This window comes from Cervus elaphus, chromosome 22 (genome assembly GCF_910594005.1).
Source record: "Cervus elaphus chromosome 22, mCerEla1.1, whole genome shotgun sequence".
In the NCBI taxonomy this organism is placed as follows: domain Eukaryota; kingdom Metazoa; phylum Chordata; class Mammalia; order Artiodactyla; family Cervidae; genus Cervus; species Cervus elaphus.
Window position 1 is genome coordinate 38,752,554 of NC_057836.1, and position 22,463 is coordinate 38,775,016.

Genomic DNA, 22,463 nt, shown 5'->3' on the forward strand with positions numbered 1-22,463 from the left:
AAAGTCAGAGGAACCAGAGATCAAATTGCCAACATTTGCTGGATCATCAAAAAAGCAAGGCAGCTCCAGAAAAACATCTATTTCTGCTTTATTGACTATGCCAAAGCCTTTGACTGTGTGGATCACAATAAACTGTGGAAAATTCTTCAAAAGATGGGAATACCAGACCACCTGACCTGCCTCTTGAGAAACCTGTATGCAGGTCAGGAAGCAACAGTTAGAACTGGACAACAGACTGGTTCCAAATAGGAAAACGAGTACGTCAAGGCTCTATACTGTCACCCTGCTTATTTAACTTTATGCAGAGTACATGATGAGAAACGCTGGGCTGGATGAAGCACAAGCTGGAATCTAGATTGCCAGGAGAAATATCAATAACCTCAGATATGCAGATGACACCACCCTTATGGCAGAAAGTGAAGAAGAACTAAAGAGCCTCTTGATGAAAGTGAAAGAGGAGAGTGAAAAAGTTGGCTTAAAGCTCAACATTCAGAAAACTAAGATCATGGCATCTGGTCCCATCACTTCATGGCAAATAGATGGGAAACAGTGGAAACAGTGGCTGACTTTATTTTTTGGGGCTCCAAAATCACTGCAGATGGTGATTGCAGTCATGAAATTAAAAGATGCTTACTCCTTGGAAGGAAAGTTGTGACCTACCTAGACAGCATATTAAAAAGCAGAGACATTACTTTGTCAGCAAAGGTCCATTTGGTCAAGGCTATGGTTTTTTCAGTAGTCATGTGTGGTTGTGAGAGTTGGACTACAAAGAAAGCTGAGTGCTGAAGAATTGCTGCTTTTGAGCTGTGGTGTTGGAGAAGACTCTTGAGAGTCCCTTGGACTGCAAGGAGATCCAACCAGTCCATCCTAAAGGAGATCAGTCCTGGGTGTTCACTGGAAGGACTGATGTTGAAGCTGAAAGTCCAATATTTTGGCCACCTGATGTGAAGAGCTGACTCTTTTGAAAAGACCCTGATGTTGGGAAAGATTGAAGGCAGGAGGAGAAGGGGATGACAAAGGATGAGATGGTTAGATGGCATCACCAACTCAATGGACATGAGTGTGGGTAAACTCCCGGAGTTGGTGATGGACAGGGAGGCCGGGAGTGCTGTGGTTCATGTGATCACAAAGAGTCCGACACAACTGAGCAACTGAACTGAACTGAATGTTTAAATATTTCTATGTGCATGGTAATCCATATTATCACTGCCTTTAAAATAACAGCTCAAATAATCTCATTTGGAGGGGTATCACATAAATCTTTCAAACAGAATGTCACTCATTTATATAAAAGAAACTTCATCAAATGTGCAAAGTGATCATCCAGCAATTCTGACAATCCATAATCTCTTCTTGCCTTTCAGGTATTCAACTTTGATATACGTCAGTTGAACTGGTTAGAATACATTGAAAATTATGTTTTAGGAGTTAAGAAGTACTTATTGAAAGAGGATATGGCTGGGATCCCAGAAGCAAAGCAACACTTAAAAAGGTAAGTATAACAGTTAACATTTATTGAGTACTTAGCATGTGTAGCTCATTTTATACCAGGCATGAAATTTAAGCAGAACAGTTAATATTTTTCCAGCCTTTATACTATATATCCTATCATACACTGTTTATTTAGACTTCACCACACTTCTATGAGGCAGGTAGTATTTTTGTTATCCCATTTCCATCAAGGGACTATTTAGGTTCAAAGGAGGGAAGTGGGCAAGCCGCACATGGTAAGCAGAGGAGCCAGATTTGTATCTGTTTGTTTCTTCTACCATATCCTGTCATAATGTGATATAAAGAATGCCCAACAGGCAGGAAACCTGATGATGCTATTTAACATGGGCGAATCAATTAACTGTTCTTCAGTAGCATTGACTGCCTGAAATTTTTTTCAATAATTAATCCCATAGCAGTCTTGCATAATTCTGGTAGAAGCAAAGGGTTTTTAATGCAGAGATGATCAGGATGGGAAAAGTTGATTGCAAACAGACAGGGACCTTGAAAAGCAAGGTGAGACTTTAGAATTTACCCTCTAGTGAACAAGAATCAGTGATTTGTGATATACAGTACCATGATTAAAGTGTATTTAAGAAAGCTTATATTAGCCATGTTTATAAGACAGGTTAAAGCAGAAAGGTATGAGAAAGGGAAACTAGTCAGGGGAATATTGTAGAAATATGATTACTCAGAAGGAAAGTGGTAGAAATGAAAGATATCAAAATCAAAAGGCTATCAGATAGTGCCACATGCCTGAGGACGCTTAATTATTTGCTGGTCATAGCCAGGAAAAGATACATTTATTTTTAGGTAATATAGTTGGGTATTTGGTACTCTGTTGACTTTGGTTATATACGTCTGTTTTCAGGCTCCGAAATATTCACTACCTCTTTAATACTGCTCTCTTCCTCATCATCTGGCGTCTTCTCATTGCAAGATCTCAGGTGGCTCGGAATGTGTGGTTCTTCATCGTGAGCTTCTGTTACAAATTCCTCTCCTACTTTAGGGCATCTAGCACACTCAAGGTCTAAGAACATTTGGCAATCTCCCTTTGTCTGGAACCTCTCAGATACCTCTAAAACAGCAACTGTGGTTCTCAAGATTAGGTGACAAATATGCCCGTTATTACCTGTCAAATGTGCTGTCATGTATTCATCCTTATTTCTTAACTATACATTTTCATTTCATTTCAGTGAGAGAAGAAAAGTCATATCCTAGCCAATTATCATACAAATTTTCGGGAAAAATTGTTTCCAGATTGTTTCTTAACACTATTCTGTGCTCTTGAATATAAAACACCAAAGGACACCCATCTTCCCTTATTTAGCTTTGTTCTCCTTGAGAGGACTAATGTCAACTCAGTAAACATGGGAGGACACATGGCAGAAGCTGAGATATGCTAAAGAAAGGCAGTTGTCACTGGAACCATTTAGTATAGTGTACTTAGTATAAAGGCTGAAAATCAAGATAAGTAGACAAAGGTCTCAACATTGTCATAAATGCTGTAAGAGAAACAATTCTCCATGGAGGTTTCTGCTTTCTTTTTGTGCTATACTATGGAGTCCTGGTTGAGGGCTGGGGGAATTAGAAAAGTGGGTTCACATCTAACATTTTCCTTAACTATACCCACATCTGAAACCTGAAGAGAACCAAGAGGTGTAAATAATGTGTATAGAGTGAGGGCTCAAGCATATTTTCATTATGGCTGATTATTATGCTTTTAAGTAAAAATTGGTTCTTGTAATTTGAATTTGACAACTATTATTTCTAAATCTTTTGAATCATCAATTTTCCTGATTACCTCCTCTTAAGAGTTTTCTTCTTGTTCATTAAAGTGGCCAAATCCCTGATATTTAAGCTTATATGGCCCAGGCCTTCGATTAGTGACTAATGTTAGAGGAAGGCCTAGGCTAAAATCACGTAAAAACCCATTTTCCTGATCTTTGCACTGAGAAGAGCAAAATTGTAAATAAAAATTTAAATGCTAGTCATATTTTCTGTGGGGAAGTTCACTCTTTCACCAGGACTTGCTAGTATCTTGATCACCCCAGTTGCAGAATGTTACCTGTACAATGTTCAGCAGAAGAGGACAGACTTCATTAAGTGACTCAAAGTTCAGAGAACAGGTGTTGTTTTAAAAATATTTTATGAATAATGCAAATGAATTAGTAAAAATCTGTTCTCAAAATCCTATATTAATAATATAACTGTTATCCCAACTTTCATCATATTTGAGAAATGAGTGCATTTTAGATTGCAGTCCTTCATGTTAAAAACATGGGATACAATTCAGATAACAGTACCTGGGGCCTAAGTAACTAAAAATAATCATAACTACTAGAAAACTATATGAGCATAAAACATTCAATGGTAGTTATACATATGCTCACTTCCTGGGATAATTGGTTAATACTCAGAAAGGCACATCCAGGTGGTAGAAGTGTACTAGAACTGTGAGAGCAACTTCTAGCCCAGTATTATTGGAAATTTTTCTGAACCCCATAAAGTGCACTTGGGGTCAGCGCAGGGAGGCTCTTCTGGGCAATGTCTTTCTCAATCTCATCTAAGTTATGCCAACTACTTTCCAGGGCAGAAAACCCAGCTCTGAAAGAAAGCACCTGGTTATCTTCAGTTTGAGAATTCTGTGTAATATGTTTGAGTTAAGATAAAAACTATAGATGATAAAAATGAAATCAAGATATAACTCAATGAAATTGGATAAAACATAATAGTTCTAAGAATTTACTATCTTTTGGTTATTATGTTTCACCAATTCAATAAATTCCACTGATCATTCAGTTTTGACTTGATTAAATGAAAATTTGAATTAAAGACTGATTTCCTCTCTTCTAGTGTTGTATCTTTAACTGTTGACTACTGCAGTAGATCTTCTCCCTCATTTTAGGAAAATAAAAAGAAACTACCAGATGAATATGAATTAACACATACCCATAATGCTTTGTTTTTTCAGACACCTTTAATAGGGTACAGAGCGGGATGAGCACAGCCCTTACGGGTAGCCACTGCTGTGCCTCATTACTCTGCACCCTGTTACTAGGCAACAGGTCTTGCTCAGCCATTGGTCAGTGCCTCAGTGGGCCCCACCCATAAGCAGCAGTCTGTCAGTGAGCAACCATTAGTTGTCCTGCACAGTTATTGGTCAGTGCCACAGTTGGCACGCCCCACAAGTAACTGTCAAGGAGGGACCTTTAGGGAAGTGATTCAGCCAAGGGTCAGTGGTGTGGTGGTCATCAGGTGGAAAGGCACATTCAGGCCTTCTCCTGGAGGCCCTCCTGCTCATCCGGCCTTGGGCCAGCGAGTGAACTGGAAGACCCAGGGAACAGACTGGGAACTGTGTCCTGCAGGGCTCCAGAGCCCTCACTAAGGCCCTCCACTAGCCTTGGCCCAGACCTTGAGGAGCAGTGACCCTCTCCCCCATCCCTGTCTCTGCTACCAAATAGCACAGCCACCTACCTTGATTGCAGTCTGTGAGATCTGGTCTCCCCTTACTTTTTGGGCAGCCTGAGGAGACCGAAGGCAAGGTGGGTTGGGTGCATGGCAGAGATGACAGCTTGGCAGGGTTTGGGGACCGGGCCCTGAAGGAGCTGCCAACTGAGATCTGCCTCCTCTTAGCCAGGACCAGGACCTTGGAGGATGCAAATTGTGCCTTGGACCTTGCCCTTTCTTGACAGGACAGAGAATAACTTTGGTTCGGTAGAGATTTACAAGAATATTGTTCCCTGATCATGACCTGACCTCAAGAACAAAGGATCTGATGCCAAGAAGTTTGCAACAACTAACCACGCCTCTCTCTCACCTTTTGCTTTTAAAGGGGCTTGTTGAAAGCTTTCACTACATGGGTTTCTTAAGGCATGAGCCACCCATCTCCTTGTATGAATCTGTAATAAACCTTTCTCTGTTCCAAACTCTAATGTTTTAGAATTGACAGACCTTACTGTTTGTCAGGCACATGGACTTGCAATTTGGTAACACATGCTGAAGAATGTTCTACCTGTGGTATTAGAGAAATGACACAAAGTTCTCTTGTGATGATTAAGCTGTAAAAGTAGGTATCCGCATGAAAGAAAACCCCTAGCTACTTTATATCAAGACCAATTAACAATAATTTGAGTGCCTAATATATACAATCCAGTAAGAACTTTCTATTTTTGATGGAGAAGGGGACAGTAAGTACAAAGAAAAGGTTACTTTTAAAATGCTTTGGTAATCCCTATATTCTGCACCCACAAGATATTACAGTAACAAACATTACAGAATTGAAAACAGTCAACACATGAGGCAATTAATTCTAGAAAAAGTTGAGGCAGATGGGCACACAAATCAGAAAAACATTTCTCACAATTTTATACTAACCTAACATCTCCAGCTAGTATAAAATTTAACTCATTTAAATTTTTAGCTCATTTAAATAACTGATTTAGAATCTCAAGGTAAAACTGACTTGAGAAGGAACTAACAGTCAAGTAGTGTGTTATCTCATAGTGAGCATTAACAATTAAATTAGGTCAGCCTAAAGTTTCTTGGATTGTAAAGAGATCAAACCAGTCAATCCTAAAGGAAAACAGTTCTGAATATTCATTGGAAGGACTGATGCTAAAGCTTAAGTTCCAATACTTTGGCTACCTGATGCGAAGAACTGACTCCTTAGAAAAGACTCTGATGCTGGGAAAGATTGAATACACAAAAAGGGGACGACAGAGGATGAGATGGTTGGATGACCTCACTGACTCAATGGATACGAGTCTGAGCAAGTTCCAGGAGTTGGTGATGGGCAGGGAAGCCTGGTGTGCTGCAGTCCATGGGGTTGCAAAGAGTCGGACATGACTGAGTGAATAAACTGAACGTTTCTAAAAATATTAATGTTTCAAAGTTCACAAGAATCACATGCCAATTTCCACATAACTTTTCCCCTGTACATTTTCTCTGCAAATCTAAAAAATTATGTTTGGGAACCATATACATATATGAAAAAATGCTATCTAGATTACCTTTTAAAAATAAAACAAATTGCTAGAATTGCCGATTTTAAGATATAACTGACTTAAGAGAGAGAAATGCCCTGTGAGGTGCAGATACAATTATGACAATGAATACTTAACTGAAATTGAGTGTTAACAGCTAGAAAGAGCTCTCTGATATAAATTGGATTAATATTTTAGGTGTATCCCTCCTTTATTTGAAATATCAGTTTCAAGCTGGAATTGTAAACGGGTTGGAAAGATGTGGAGTGGGGTCAATTTCATCAATTCTAGAAAAATATCTTAAATCAAAGGTGAGTACAATACAAGAAATCACCCAATTAATTTGTATAGTTGCTTGAAAGCAGAAGAGAATTTACAAAATATTTACTACATAATTATATGCCATGTTGTTGAAGGTCTGCTTTAGTATGTAGTATGTATCTTACATCAATGTATACCTTTTGCCACACCGCCTCATTCTGGGCTTTACATTAAAATTATTACACAAATGGCATAAATGAATTTGGAAGAATTGTTAATGTCTTTTGATAAATACAACTTGCAGTCACTGAAATAAAACCATTAAATGTTTTGCTGATTATAATCTGTTTACAGGTGTATAAATTGGAGTCAACTCTATTCCTCACTCACTCGTAACAGGAAAAATATAGAATAAATGCCATATGATACAGCAATTTAGCTCCACTGAGGCAAAAGGAAAGATATTGAATGATAATGATTGCTGTAGGTTTCCTAGGAGGAAAAAGCAGCTTAGATATGAGGAACTAAGGCTTATTTGGGGGTACATGATCGTAAAATGACAAAAAAATTATTGTACAATTTATTTTATTGAGTCCAGATCTTTAGGATTGTGACGCTGAATGAGTCTTTTCTGTTTCTGTTAAAACAATTTTAAAAACTACAAGAAAAAAAAATCCAAGGCATTTTGTTTCCTACTCTTAAAATAATGCTGATTTAGTCACTAAAATATCCCAAAAGGGGTGGGAGGAATTACCATAAATAAATAGTACCTGGATATTACTCCAGGCTTCATACCATAAGGCAGTGAACAAGTAGTGATCTACTTGGATAGTGCTGACAGAGGGTGACTCATGTTGGCGTAAAGGTCTGCTAGACCTCCAAGCAGACAGGGAAGAGCTTAAGTACTAGGTTAAAGGCCTGATGAGATTTTAAAGATCCTAAAGCTCAGGTTAAGTAATTTAAAATATATACACATCTCAAACTTAAGTTTAAAGGTTTTAAATTGTGAAACAAAGGAGCTGCATGTAAATTTAATTTTTGGTACCTGAATTACTAACCTAAGACACAAAAAGACAATGCACAACATCTGTCTTTATACCATTAAAAAAATTAGATCTTAGTCATTCCTTTATGAATCCCAAAGCTTGTATTAAAGATTATAAACTTTGTCATTAGTAAAGTTTTATTACAAAAATTCAGTGCTTTATATCAAAATGTATATGAGAAAAGCATAATATTAATCATCTAAGTCAAGAATTAGAAATGTGTAATTCTGAGTTAAGCTTTTCCCAAGAGGTAGTCTGAAGTGTACAAATACTGCAGCAGAGAATTATTCATCTTTTTCATTTAAACATTTCATCTCTTTTTATAGGCTAATGTATGCAAACACAGATGAAAAAGAAACCTCATTTCACATAATTCCAGATCTCAATATTAAAATGTTTAGGATGGAATATATACACATAGATACTATGAATGCCCTAATAAAGTAAAAAAAACTGAGTAATAAACTTGGGTATCCTACTGGAGGCATCCCCAGGTACATGCCAATAGACAGATAGGCCAGTACAGTGTTCTCTGCCATGGAAAAGAAACACTTGGTGAGGTCAAAAACTGCTACTAAATCCTAATACACAAGTGTACTTCATCACCCATTATACAAAGGGCTGGTCAGAATCTTAATACTTTGATTGCCCAAAATCTGACCCTGACTACTCCAGGAGTTTCAGGTGAAAACCTTTCATAACTTTTAAAATGGAAATCAATGGCAAAGTAGGATTTTGCTTCAAAGAAATTCTTTTTATACTCAGTTTTAATGGGACAGATTAATACCATTACAATTTTAATATGGTATTTGGAAAACAAAACGGTAACAATTAAAAATCATATATAAGTACCAAAATAATTTTTAAAATCCTTCTTAAAGATACTCAACTGTTATAATCCTAATTGAAAGAAAATAGCTCTAAATCAATAGTTTTTCCTATTAAAATAACCCTGAAACTTAATCGAATTTTCTGACAAGCAGATTCACAGAACCAACATTCAGTCTAAAACAGCTAAAATTCTAATTAAAAATTCCTTTTCCTAGTCTACCTTCATTGGAAATAACATCTGAAGAAATCAGAAATTTCTAAATAATGAGAAGGCCATTCATTATTTGGAATTTTCTGAATTCGAAAATCTTTCAAAGCATAAACTTGTCATTTATATTAGTCAGTTAACTTAATGGCTCTTAATCATATTAACTGTATATTTTAAACAATGATGCTTATTATTTGCAAAATAGCATTCTTATATAAGCTTTACTATAAAGTAGTTTTATCAGTATTTCTTCTTCTTTCCATTATCTGCCCCAACTGCTTTCAACAGGACATTTTTTTCCTTTTACCTTTTAACAGAAAGGAATTAACTTGTGATGTCCTATTCTCTAAAAACCATTTACAATCTTGTCTTTTAGTCTTGGTCTTGTTACTTACCTGGAATTTTTGTTTCCCCATTTCCCTAAAAGACTTAAACCACGAGGAATTGGTTGATGATTCTTCTACTGTTATTATTAAGCATTACAAAAGTAAAAATGATGTTGGCACACATATTTCAAATTTAGGTTTTAACAGCACCTGAGTGATATACCCTTCTTTTTTAAATCTTTTATAGTCTAGAAATGTAAAATTAATCCTTAAACAGTAAGAAATCTAGTCCAACACAATCTAATACAGAATCAATCACATTCAGGACACTCTGAATGCAGATGGTTCTTTCATAATACAGTTTTACAGTTAAAATGTTTAATATGATAAACATTTAATCATATTAATGTTTAATATGACACTGTTTAATATGATAATCTCTCAGATCTGACATTGTCTTGTCTTACTTAAATATTTGCCTCATACGTCTATTTTAAAGTTACCCTGTTGCCCACTATCACAACACATAAAAAATGCTACTTTTCCTCTTAATATTTTACAAACTGATAATTTTCATCATTAGCAGTGGATCTCCCCCTGTTTCCAAACTATAACAAGAATAGGGATCAGATTAGGAAACTTAGCATCTTTTTTAAACATGTGCTTTCTTCTCCCTGCATACATGCCCATACAATTTGTGAATGATACCTCTGTTACGTATTACAGCATCCGCCCCTCTAAGCATTTACCTTAGTCTTTCACGACCTTGCCTTGAACAATCAGAAATGTCAATAGCCAGAGTTTAAAGAAAAGCGATTACCATCCTAAGACCCAAAACTGGATAAATGGTTTTGTCATTATGGCTTAACAGTAATATGGCTATAACATAGGGACCCCGCCTTTTCCTTTATTAACAATGTGACCTGCCCACACTTTTTAAAATCTAGACTAGTTTTCCATATGTTTTACATATTTTATTCTGACATCATATCTTTAAAAAAAACAAAGAGATGAAAACATTTGCACTTATCAATGCCATTTTCTTTAGATGTGGTTTGACTTCTTCCTTCAGGCTCTTTGTCATCAAGAAGCAAGGTCTGATTTCAATACTGCCCATCTGCTATGAAAATATCAGAAGGGGTCATGTTCAAAGCAATACTCCAGTTGGGCTTGTTCACTGATTAGATTAGCTGCATAATTTCTTCTAGAACATTTGTAACAGACACGAAACATATAGGATTTCAGTTTGGGTTTTTTTTTTCCCCCCAGGTCTGATTTCTGCTTCTCATTCATATTTTCTTTTCTTTGTATATATTGCACAATATTTTATTATTAAAAAAGGTTTTATGTCTCAGGCAAAAAGTTCTTCTCCTTTACTTGGGAGGTGTTAATGTGTATTATTCTCTAAAAGAGGTACGTGGTTGTCCGTGTGGCCATCTTCAAAGGGAACCTAGGGAGGAACAAAAAGACCAAAGTATGAGTTTTATTTCTTACACTATTTCCTCTAAACATAATGCTTTATTTTGGGCAATTTCTTTCAGGCACCAAGAGCTAATATTTAGATTTAACAATAATACTATGACTTAGGATGGACATCACTGTATCACTTACAGAATTGACAGGTTTGTAGGCTCCAAGTCTGAAACGACAGTAAATTATTTCAACTATAAATTTGCCAATTCCATGTAACATGCCTGTAACAACAAAATGTTTGTTTTTAATTAAATTATGTTTTTAATGAAATTTCTTCCTATGTTATTTACTTCCTAAATTTGTGAGTCAGAATAAAAAACTCAACTAATTACAATGGAACAGGTTAAGGAAGGAAACAGTTTGCTTTACTGACATCCACAGTTAAAAATATCAAGACAACTGGATTTTAGAATAAGTGAACTTCTTTTCAAAATCAGAAGGCCACATAATTCACGACCCTGACAAAGCAATCTTTTCAAAGGTGCTTAATATATCTTACACTACCACAAATTTAAATGACTCTGTTATAAATAAAGCAGTAACTGAAACTTTCATTAAAAAGCTATTCATTCATTTAAAAAAATATAATTCCAAATATAAACTCCATGTAATACTAAACAGAAGTTAGCATAAAAAAGGAACTATTTAGGTTGGTACAAAAGTAACTGCAGTTTCAGACTGAATTTTAAATCATTATAACCAGGCTCAAACACATCTTTTTTTAATCAAAATAGGAACAATTACAACCAACACATTGTTGCCAATGAGAAATAAGTTTGCTTATGTCTGTAGCATAAAAATCTGTGCTTCGGGATTCGATGAAGTCTTGGAAAGTATCTTCTGCCTCCTGCTGGTTTTGGAAGCATTTTCCCTGTAAGAAGTGATTAAGATGCTTGGACAAGTTGTTGTAGAGAATTGGGCCCTTTTTGTTGACCAGTGTCAGCTGGAGGTGCTGTAGCTTTCGGTGCCTCTCACTGATTTGCTGAGCATACTTCTCAGATGTAATGATGTCGCCTACAGAGGATTAGATGGGCGGCAGACCACCAAACAGTGACCATGCCCCCTTTTCTGGTGCAAGTTTAGTTTTGGGAAATGCTTTGGAGCTTCTGAGTTGGTCATCTCTGGATGTCATATACAGCCCACTTTTTGTTGCACATCACAATCAGATTGAGAAATGGCTTGTTGTTGCACAGAAAAAAAAGACACTTCAAAATGAATTTTTTGATTTTCAGTCAGCTCACAGGCAGCCACTTAAATCAAGCTTTTTCACCTTTCCAAGTCGGTTCAAATGCCAAATGACCAGAGAATGGTTGACGTTGAGTTCCTCTGCAACTTCTGTAGTTCTAAGAGGATCAGCTTCAATGATGGCTCTCAATTGAAGCTGTCAACTTCCAATGGCCGGCCACTACACTCTTCATCTTCAAGGCTCTTGTCTCCTTTGCAAAACTTCTTGAAGCATCACTGCACTGTATGTTCATTAGCAGTTTCTGGGCCAAGTGCACTGTTGATGTTGCAAGTTGTCTTGGCTACTTTACAACCCATTTTGAACTCAAGAAAATCGCTTAAATTTGCTTTTTGTCTAACATCATTTCCATAGTCTAAAATATATATAAAATAAACAGCAAGTAATAAGTCACTAGCCAAAAACATAAAGCAAGAAATGCACATTAAAATGATGTATACATAAGCAATTCAGAATGTATTCTAACATCAAATGGTAAATTTCAACAATGCAAAAACCTCAGCTACTTTTGCACCAATCTAATATTTCCTTTATCCTTTCTATTTTCAGCTACTTTTGCACCAATCTAATATTTCCTTTATCCTTTCAAATTTTCACAATTACAATTCTGCAAAAGGGAATGGCTACCCATTCCAGTATTTCTGCCTGGAGATTTCCATGGACAGAGGAGCCTGGCAGGCTACAGTCCATGGGGTTTCAAAGAGTCGGACATGACTGAGTGACTAACACTTTAACTTTCACAATATAGCACTTCTTTTTCTTTCAAGTTATCTTTGAGAAAATCCCATAATCTTAAAGCAAAATGATCAGAACTCATAAAATATTATTAACTAAAATTTGGCTGCATGTATTTCATAGTGCAACGTATCATAAAATATAATTTTATATTCTGTACTGCTAAAAATACCTTAATTGAAAAAGAAAATTTATGTTCAAACTATCTACTGTTTCCAGGCATTTTCTCATCTAATCCTACAACACACTTGCAAGTTAGATATTATTATTCCCATTTTTATAGAGAGGAAATTTTAGAAAATGTAGGTGACTGACACAGGGCTACCACCGTGTAAATGACACAACCTGGGTTCAATTCTAGGCTCTCTCTAGCACATTGTGGGTGTAGTCCCTTCAGCTGTGCCTGACTCTTTGCGACCCTATGTGCTATAGCCCACCAAGCTCCTCTGTTCATGGGAGTCTCCAGGCAAGAATAACGGAGTAAGTTGCCATTTCCTCCTTGACGTGATCTTCCTGACCCAGGGAACGTATCCACATCTCTCTCGTCTCCTGCCTTGGCAGGCAGGTTCTTTACCTCTAGTGCCACCTGGGAAGCCCAACCACACTAAGTAATCTCCCTTAACTCACTGAATGCAGTGAACTTAAGTTTAACACTTAATCAATACAATCTTTGACATTTGAAATTAAATCTTAAAGAAAAAGTTCTTTAAATATCAAAACATGAAAATGTATATATTTTTTGCCCCTTTTGAGCAAAAGTATCTTGAATGAGTATGAGCAATACTTTTAGAAATTAGACAAAAAAAAAAAAAAAACAGGAATGAATCTTAACCTGTTGTTGAAAAGATTCCTCCAACAATACCACAAAGTCTTACAAAAAACTGCCAGAAAGGCATATGCTCCTCGGTAACTGTCACCATAAGAGAGCTGAGATCATATTTCATAAAAATCCCAGAGACTCCATGGCTGCCCGCAGCATGGTTAATAACACGTTCCTAAAGGAAGGCAAAAGGAAGGGGAAAGAGAGGAGGAAGACACAACAGGATTCATGTCATTAGGCTATTTGCATACAGTCAACAGGAAGTCCTCCAGCCCTCCTGAACAAGAACAAGACATCCAAATCTCTTCATGAATTGTGCTGCTAGATCAAGTTCTCTATCCTGTATTCTTTGTATGGCTAGCTTTTGAAGCAATCAAAAGAACTGAATCATTCTTTCCTATTTTCTCAAAAAAATCACTTTACATACAAGGTCTCTATTAACCCAAGACTTTAAAACTATATGGTACATTCTTCAATGGCCAAATCATTGAAAACCATCGCATTGCCCAAGAAATTCATTTGGGTTTTTCTGTAGCATCATAAGGAAAAACCCAAATGAACTTATTAGCCAACCCAATACATTCCTATTTTAACATACTTTTTTGTAATATTTCTTCACTAAGAATTTACAAAATAATTATACTTACTTCCTGTCATTTGAAAAAATTTAAAAACAATTTCATTTTCTGTTGTTCATTTTAAACTATATGAGATATAGTACAGGAAGAAAGAATGTATTAATTTGAAAGACTGACTGCTGGTTCAGTTTTTAAATGAAATTTTTTTCTTGAAAGGACTGTACCTAAATTTACAAACCACAGTGTGCACACTGAGTAAGAAAATAATGTTTTGTTTCATCCTATTTATACTTCAAAAATCAAGCTTGCAAACTTCTAATAAATTTCTACCATAGCATTCCAAGGGACTCTCAAGAGTCTTCTACAACACCACAGTTCAAAAGCAGTCAATCCTAAAGGAAATCAATACTGAATATTCATTGGAAGAACTGATGATGAAGCGCCAATACTTTGGCAACCTGATGCACAGAGCTAACTCATCAAAAAAGACCCTAATGCTGTGAAAGACTGAACGCAGAACAGGACGATAGAGGACCAAATCAATGGATGTGAGTTTGAGCAGGCTCCAGGAGACAGTGAAGGACAGGGAGGCCTGGCATGCTGCAGACCACGGGGTGGCAAAGAGTCAGACACAACTGAGTAACTGAACAACAACATCCTAGCATGAAACAACTATGATACCCAGAGCTTTGTTATGACTTTCGTGTCAAGCCTTACCTGTTTCTACTACACTGTAACTAAACTACAAGCTTCAGGAAGACAAATAATGAGGAAAATTATAGCAACTCACGTGGGCACTACAAAATCTCTTTGCCTGTTAGCACAACAGAACTACTGTTGTAAGCGTATTCCTTACAAGCTTCCTTACAAGCCATTGACCAACTTTCCAATTTAAAATTACTTCATCTTAAGAGTTCTGATAAGTTAAATATAATGCCAAAATAATAAATACACTGTCACCATCTATATGAGTGGATGTTGTTTCAGGGATCACGGTGTCTACATAACAAAAGACTCATAATGGTTCACTTTTGGTTCAGGACCAATGAAGGTCAGTGCTGACCTTATCATCTATCCATTCTGCCAACTTCAGTTACTTTTTCTGACAGTGAAACACAACTCTTGTAGTTACCCTATTAGTACAAACACACCCCACAAAGGCCAAATGCTCTGGGATTCTATTTGTTTTTCTTTTTGATTTACTTTTATTATTAAAAAAAAAATCCTGGAGATAATTTCATATCAGTAAACAGGTATATTCTCTCTCTCTTTTTAAGGTTGCATGCTACCCCATGTGTGGATGCCATGTGGGTTGTTTCCAGTCTCTGCAATTACAAATAACACAACTAATAGCCTCATATACATATCACTTCTATTTTCTTGTATCTTTGGATTCAATTTATAGAAGTAGGATTGCTGTGTCAAAGGGTAAACACATACATCATTTTCCAGATATTGTCTAACTCCCTTCCAAGCTATTATGCCACTTTACACTTTCTTAGCAATGTATATCACTCATTTTCCCCAAAGCCTTGTCACTGTGTAGAATGCCTGACCTTCCAGTGCTGCCAACCTTAGTAAGAAATGGTATCTCCCCAGCCATACAGAAAAGCAAGCACAATATATACTTATAAACACTTTAGCTAGTTTCTATGTGTACACACACACAGTTTTATATATACACACACTTGATTTTTCTCTTCTGAACCATTTGAAAAGTTATAAACACATGACACTACATCCATAAAAACTTCAGTACTTAGATTCCTAAGAATAAAGAAAATTCTACAGTTATTGAGAGCATAATCAACACAAGTCATAAGATTATCAAAGGAAAATCTCATATGCAGGAAAGCCAATTTTTAAAGCACTTAAATTTTGGAATTTTTCTGGATACTAGTATTTGAATATTTATCATATTTGAACACAATAAGTAAATATAACATAAAAAATAAACAAAAGAAGAAAAAAGAGAAGGAAAGAAAGAAAATATGGTCCCAGAGTAGATGAGAAATCTGTTAAACTGTCCAATTCTAAAACTCTGCTCCTCACTGTCAATATTTATAGAGCCACTCTACCCTAAGGTTACAGAATGTTTTTCCTCTCAATTATTAACAGATGAATACAAAGCCCTAACTTAAGAAGGAAAACCCTCTAAACCTGCTATGTAAGTCACAATAACCATGCATGCCCCAGGGTAGGTGCATTAATTAAAAAATAATGGTGAAATTAGAAAATCTGTTGGCAGATAAAAACCTGCTTATACCAATACATAGGAAAACATTAAAAATTAAGATATTAAAAGTAAAATAACTAATATCATCATAGTTTAACACTTTTTTATTAATTGACAGAAAACATTCCAGATTTTTAAAATCTACTTCTTTTCTTCTTCTAAAACATATATTTAGTACCCATTTCTGATATTTTATTTGCTTAAAATAAAAGGTCAATCAATGCATTCCAAATATTAAGTGAGGGAGGACATTACCTGATACTTCAACCTAATTTTGTAGCAGAACTATAAATGCTTTAAAAAATTCATTTTAAACCTATAATGGAAAATAATTTCAAAAATAATATATGTGTTAAAAAAAAGAATTCTACTTTTTGAAATGTAATGCTTTTGAACTTTATTAAATTTCTTTTTTGAAATTTAAATTTTTTTTTTTTAATTTTTTTATTAGTTGGAGGCTAATTATTTCACAACATTTCAGTGGGTTTTGTCATACATTGACATGAATCAGCCATAGATTTACACTTATTCCCCATCCCGATCCCCCCTCCCACCTCCATTTTTAAAATTTGAAATTTAAATTTTTTTAATTTGAAATTTAATGTTTATCTTTTTGTCAGTTTTTCTAAATGTCCTATGAACATCTAATAACAATGTACATGATACAAAGTTTTAAATATATATGTGTAGGATATAAGATTTAAAAAATCATTTTACCAGTTGGATTCAACTTACCCTTTCTGTCACGGCAAACTGATGGGTGTCTGCTGAAATTTTATACGTATGTAATTTTGTTGGCACAATTGTAATAAAATATTGAAACATCTGGTTGTCTAGAATAAAAACAAAATGTAGTTTTTTCCATCAATCCAGTAGCAATGAAACTGCTTCCAAATATATCATTCTTCTATTAAACACATCTAATCTGAGATTTAATGCTATTTATAACAATGTCTAACAAAAAAGTATTATAAAAGAATCAATGAAAGCAATAATTCACATTTGATAAAACAAGTAAGTTCTCAGTAAGCATAAAAGTCACACACACATATCTATTAGAAGATGTCAAAAAAATAGATGAGCTAGTGACCTCGTTAGATATCCTTTACAGTCATTTGCATCCTTTTATAAAGTATGGAAAATAAAAAAGCAGTTCCTTATAGTACAGAAACTAATAAAAATAAAGTTATAATAGTATATAACCACCATAAGATACATTTTCAGTTTCTACTAATATCTTAAGATAAAAAAATAAACCAAAATTGAATTAGCCATTGGACAAATAAACCAAACTGGAGTAGAAAAGGGCAACCCACTTCAGTGTTCCTGCCTGGAAAGTTTCATGGACAGAGGAGCCTGGTGGGCTACAGTCCATGGGGTCACAGAGTCGACACAACTGAGTGACTAAGCATGTACCACTCAGCCAAATGAATCAAAATGTAATCTTTAGATAAATACAAAGAATCAATATGATAGCAGGAAAAAAAAGAAACTACTTAATGATGGCCTGGGGTCACTATGTAATTAAAGGGATTATAATTACATAGTCATTAGGCTTTTCTAGGTTTAATACGTCAGAAAAAGCATTATATTACTAATTATTGATTTTAAACAATTCACATAATAAAAAAGCATGTTAATTCTCTAGATCTTGCACTCTAGAAAATGTAGAACTAGATATATTTATCTATAATTTCAGTTAGGTAAGTGATAGGGCCTCATTATGTTTGTGACATACTTCACATCATCTGGTAATAATTGTCTATGAAAATTGTGTACATGAATAAAACATTTTAATCACCCTCACAAAGTTCCTTTGAATCTCTTTCAGTCCATTCCCTCCATATCTGGCCTAGCCCAACCACTAATCTACCTTCTATTGTTACACACCAGTTTTGTCGATTCCAGAATTTCATATGAATGGAAGTATATGTATGTACTTTGGTGTGTCCTGCTTCTTTTGCTCAGCATGAATAAATTTTTATTTCCATCAATTCAATTTTTCAGTCTCTTATCTCAGCATAATTCAGAATAGAAGAGAGAAAGGTAAAACTATAGATAGAAGGGAGAAGTAAGAGTAATGGTCTGTTTAACACTACATTAGACAAGTTTCCAACAAAATAAACCAAAGCCTATTTCAACCTCACCACTTCTTAGTTCACCTAATGCTTGTACCACTATCACTTTCAAAAACATGAACAGTTTTTGGCCAGTTCTTCTATAATCAATTTCAATTTAAATCCTAAATATTATCACAGATAATATTAGAGCAAGAGGGTGTCAACTTTGTCTACCACCAATAACTGACTTGTCAGCTGAGCTTTCATCCTTTGAGCTGTTCTTTGATATGAAGTAAACCGCTCAATCTGTGCTTATTTTTTTAGATGTTTTATAACTCTATTATATGATAAATAAAAATAGTAAAGTGAAAATGACAGAAGGTGTTCAAGTATTAAGTATTTATGAAAAAAGATGAAATTGAGAGTGGTGAGGTTACAACCAATGCTGTACACATGTGTGGGAAAATTAAGACTTGCAGGAAAAAAGGAGAGACAAACGAAATCTCATACCATGAGGAGTGAAGTACCAATGCAATGAATAATAACCCATGAGGGTCAAAGAAACGCCAGAGCTTTTTAAGCTACGGACTATTTGTCTAATATATAAGATTGCTAGGTAACTTAATGACCAGGCAAGGCAGAAAATGCTGTTGCAATAGATTTTGTTGCAAGCTTTGCTGTCCAAATCTGCACAGCATTAAAGATGTCACTGCTAAGTAAACCCTTGAAAACTCCTACATCAGAGGGGGCAGTTACCTGATCCCACCAGATCTGTGATGCTGAATTTTTTTTTTTTTTTTTGAAAAAGAGGCGCAACAGAATATATATTAGGCAGGAGAAGAGCATACATGTTTTAAAGATTTGAAAACCTGCTGACATTCATCTCATGGCATTTTACAAAATAACTCTAAACAGCTTAGTCTCCCTGAACTTAGGAACAAGTGAACTTCAAAAGTCTTTTGAAAAGTAATCCGTTCATCTTTAAATCTGCTTCTTTATAAAAATTTATAGTTCATTTTAGGATCCTGAAACAAAGTATTAACCAACATGTTTCAAATGAGCACCTCAGGTAATATTTAATATATTTCGCTGTGGAATGAACATGTACTTAACATGAGGTTACACAGAATAAAGCTTATAACTCTCAGAATGTTTCTACTCACATGTGTCAAGTTTTCTTAAGTGAAACATTCCCAAACAGAAACATAAAATACTCATGAATGTGAAAATTCTAAATAAAGCATCTTTAATGTATCTGATTACAACACTGTGCTAACAGAGTAAAATACTGTACATTAATAAATCTATTTGAATTAAAAAAAATAAAATCCTTAATTAGTTTTGCAGAGGCTAGACTTCTTTTGCAAAAGGAAAGCATAGGAAGCTTTAGAAGTCCTCAAGGTATGTCACACAATATGGAAGCTTTAGAAGTCCTCAAGGTATGTCACACAATATGAGTATTTAAGGAGAAAAGCAACCAAAAATCTTCAGGGAATATGAGAACTGATAACTTGCTACAAAATTTAAGAAAATAATCCATTCATATTTGGTTAAGCTGAAATTTTAAATGGAACAGATGGTTAAAACAAACAGTTATAAAAAATATCTGAACTACTTCTGTATTAACAACAAACCATTCTAGAAAAACTCCAGGTTTCTGATGTTTGTAAACTTCTCCAGAGATGTTTCTGATATGGTAAGTATAGCATGCATTTTAGAACTCTGAATCTATAAAAAGAAAGAAATTCTTCTTATAATGTTCAAATTTTATTTTATTATTTATTTGTTGAATATGGAAAAGCAATTATACCCTCTTACATTGACCTTTCATACATTTAGAGAGCTTTTAAATTCTACTCCTTGTCCTGCTTACTCTTGACTAATTCCTTATTCTGTTTCACGGTACATTTTTTAACATTCAAATTCATCCACTACTAGGACATTCTCTCCACAAAACATTGTCACTTAATGATTATCAACCATTTAAACCACTTAAAAGATTTGTTTATCTATTTTTTTGTTTGTTTGTTTATCTATTACAAGGGGGTTAGGAATAGAATTAATTAAAATGTTTTATCAAAGTTACAAGAACAATTTGCGTACATGCAAATTCCAACAGTAATTTTTAAATACTTACGATCTAATGCAATTTTTTCAGTTCCATCTAAAGGATTAATAATTCCTGGAACAAGTTCTCCAAAAGACAAATGATCTATTCTGTGAGAAAAGTTGTAAGCTAAGAAGCAAAAAAAAAATGAAACTATTAAGTAGAGACATTAAATTATTTAAAACTACATGTTACAGACTAGTTCACATTCTTATCTATTCTCAAATGAAAGTATCTAAAATCTGGTGGTATGATAATACTGTATTTAAAACCACATTGTTTTGAGAAAAATGTATATGAATACATAGGAGTGCTGTATCGCAAATTTCATAATTATATACAAATTAACATCTAAGAAATAATACAACATCTAATTCTGTTAACAAAAAAACCAATCCTTTTCTAGTCCAAATCATCATATAGAAACAGGATTGTGTTGTTAGAAGAACTGGGGTGATATCCATGAAACTGATCAGATATACTTTTAATACACATCACTGCTAAATGTGACCATATTTGTTTTTTATGGAATTTATTACTTGTTTTTATTCTCCAGCAAGGACTAAATTTTATGATAACCATTACATGAAACTAACTTGAATACTTTATATCCCTATTTAAATTTACATATGGAAACTTCAAATATATTCTCTTCATTATCTGTAAAAATTAGTAGAAATGTGTACTAAGTGATATAAAGAATACTAAGGCTCTTCCCCTAACCTCAGCAACTTCTGAGCTATGACTAAATAGAATTATAGGTAGCTTAAAGACAAGAGAAAATGGATTAGTCATTAAGTGCAATCATTTATTTTCTCCTGTAGATATCTTCTTTCAGAGCAGCCCACTTTCAAAGCCCCACCTTGCACCTGCACTAAAAATTTAAAAACAAACTTTTCCCGAGGATATCTTCCCAGAAAGAAATTTCAGAAACTGCTTACAGTCATGGTTGACAAGTGCTGCCAAGTGTGCATGACCTCGGGGATGTGGAATTGCCCTGAGAGGAGGGAAAAAAGATTAAAGTAATAATGTTTAAATACGTAACGAATTAAAATCAGAAAGGGGATCTTTCCTAAGCTATATGATTTTCTTAGAATTAAATAATATAACATACTTGGCCTATGATTTAAGGAGTTAAATCTATTCATCTCGATGCAATAAAATGGGGGTTAGCAAACATTTTCTGTAAAATTATTGTTATTGTTTTAGTTGCTAAGTCATGTCCAGCTCTTCTGTGACCCCACGGACTGCAGCCTGCCCATGGGATTTTCCAGGCAGAAGTATTGGAGTGGGCCGCTATTTCCTTCTCCAGGGGATCTTCCTGACCCAGAGGCTGAACCCATGTCTCTCACACTGGCAGGTGGATTCATTACCACTGAGCCACCTGAAAAGACCTAGACAGTAAATACTTTAGGTTTTGTGGGCCAAGATGCAAAACTGAAAACATTACGTAGTTACATAATGAGAAAAAACAAATTTTCACAAACGTACTAATAAACTGCAAATTGTAATAGTAGTAGCTGAGTACTTTTTTGGAATCAAGGTGGTTTTTTTTTTTTTTTTGAATCCAGGTATTTTTTTGGGGAGAGAACATTTTGCTTAATTGGGCTTTAGAGTTGGCACTCCTTATTTTCAAAATCCCAGATATGATATGGATAGGATACAAACCAAGTGATTTTCCATTTTACCTCTCTTACTGAAGATGTGACTTATCACACAGAAAGATGTGTGATGAAATTAAGAATGTTCTTAATGCAATTAAGAACAAAGACCAAAATATAGAGGTTCCTACTATATTTGTCAGTTTCCCTCTTTCAGTTAATTTTGGAATAGGATATTGTTTGCATCCAGAGATGTAATAAGCCCTTCTAAATTTCTTTGAGCCAACAATTATCTGTTGGACTATATGATATGAAGAAGTTCTAAGGTTTCCATCTACAGGTTGGGGATGGGGAGAATAGCTCCTGGCGACAGTAACAAAAAATGAATGTTAAAAGGAGCAGGATAACAAAAATAAAGCAATGCTTGACCTGATCACTGTAAACATTGAAACAAAGTCTAAT

At 34.8% G+C, this 22,463-nt stretch overlaps 2 protein-coding genes across 5 annotated transcripts in view; one reads left to right on the forward strand and one right to left on the reverse strand.

Annotated features, from left to right (window-relative positions):
* FAR2 (fatty acyl-CoA reductase 2) overlaps positions 1–5,426 on the forward strand; it is an 80,698-nt gene extending 75,272 nt beyond the window's left edge. For 3 of the 4 annotated variants that reach the window (XM_043881675.1, XM_043881671.1, XM_043881673.1), the window contains 2 exons: positions 1,365–1,492; positions 2,363–4,341. In XM_043881675.1, the coding sequence (XP_043737610.1) occupies positions 1,365–1,492; positions 2,363–2,525 (291 nt within the window). In that variant the 3' untranslated portion in view covers positions 2,526–4,341. Of the gene's footprint in view, positions 1–1,364; positions 1,493–2,362; positions 4,342–5,186 lie in introns of those variants that run through there. The other variant, XM_043881674.1, reaches the window with a different exon arrangement.
* Positions 5,427–8,532: 3,106 nt separating this feature from the next.
* The window catches only part of ERGIC2 (ERGIC and golgi 2), a 42,793-nt gene continuing 28,862 nt past the window's right edge, over positions 8,533–22,463 (reverse strand). Inside the window, exons 9-14 of the mRNA XM_043881456.1 lie at positions 21,342–21,397; positions 20,431–20,529; positions 16,969–17,066; positions 13,432–13,594; positions 10,760–10,842; positions 8,533–10,598 (exon numbers count right to left, since the gene is read on the reverse strand). Coding sequence (XP_043737391.1) covers positions 10,536–10,598; positions 10,760–10,842; positions 13,432–13,594; positions 16,969–17,066; positions 20,431–20,529; positions 21,342–21,397 — 562 coding nt within the window. The 3' untranslated portion in view covers positions 8,533–10,535. The remainder of the gene's footprint in view (positions 10,599–10,759; positions 10,843–13,431; positions 13,595–16,968; positions 17,067–20,430; positions 20,530–21,341; positions 21,398–22,463) is intronic.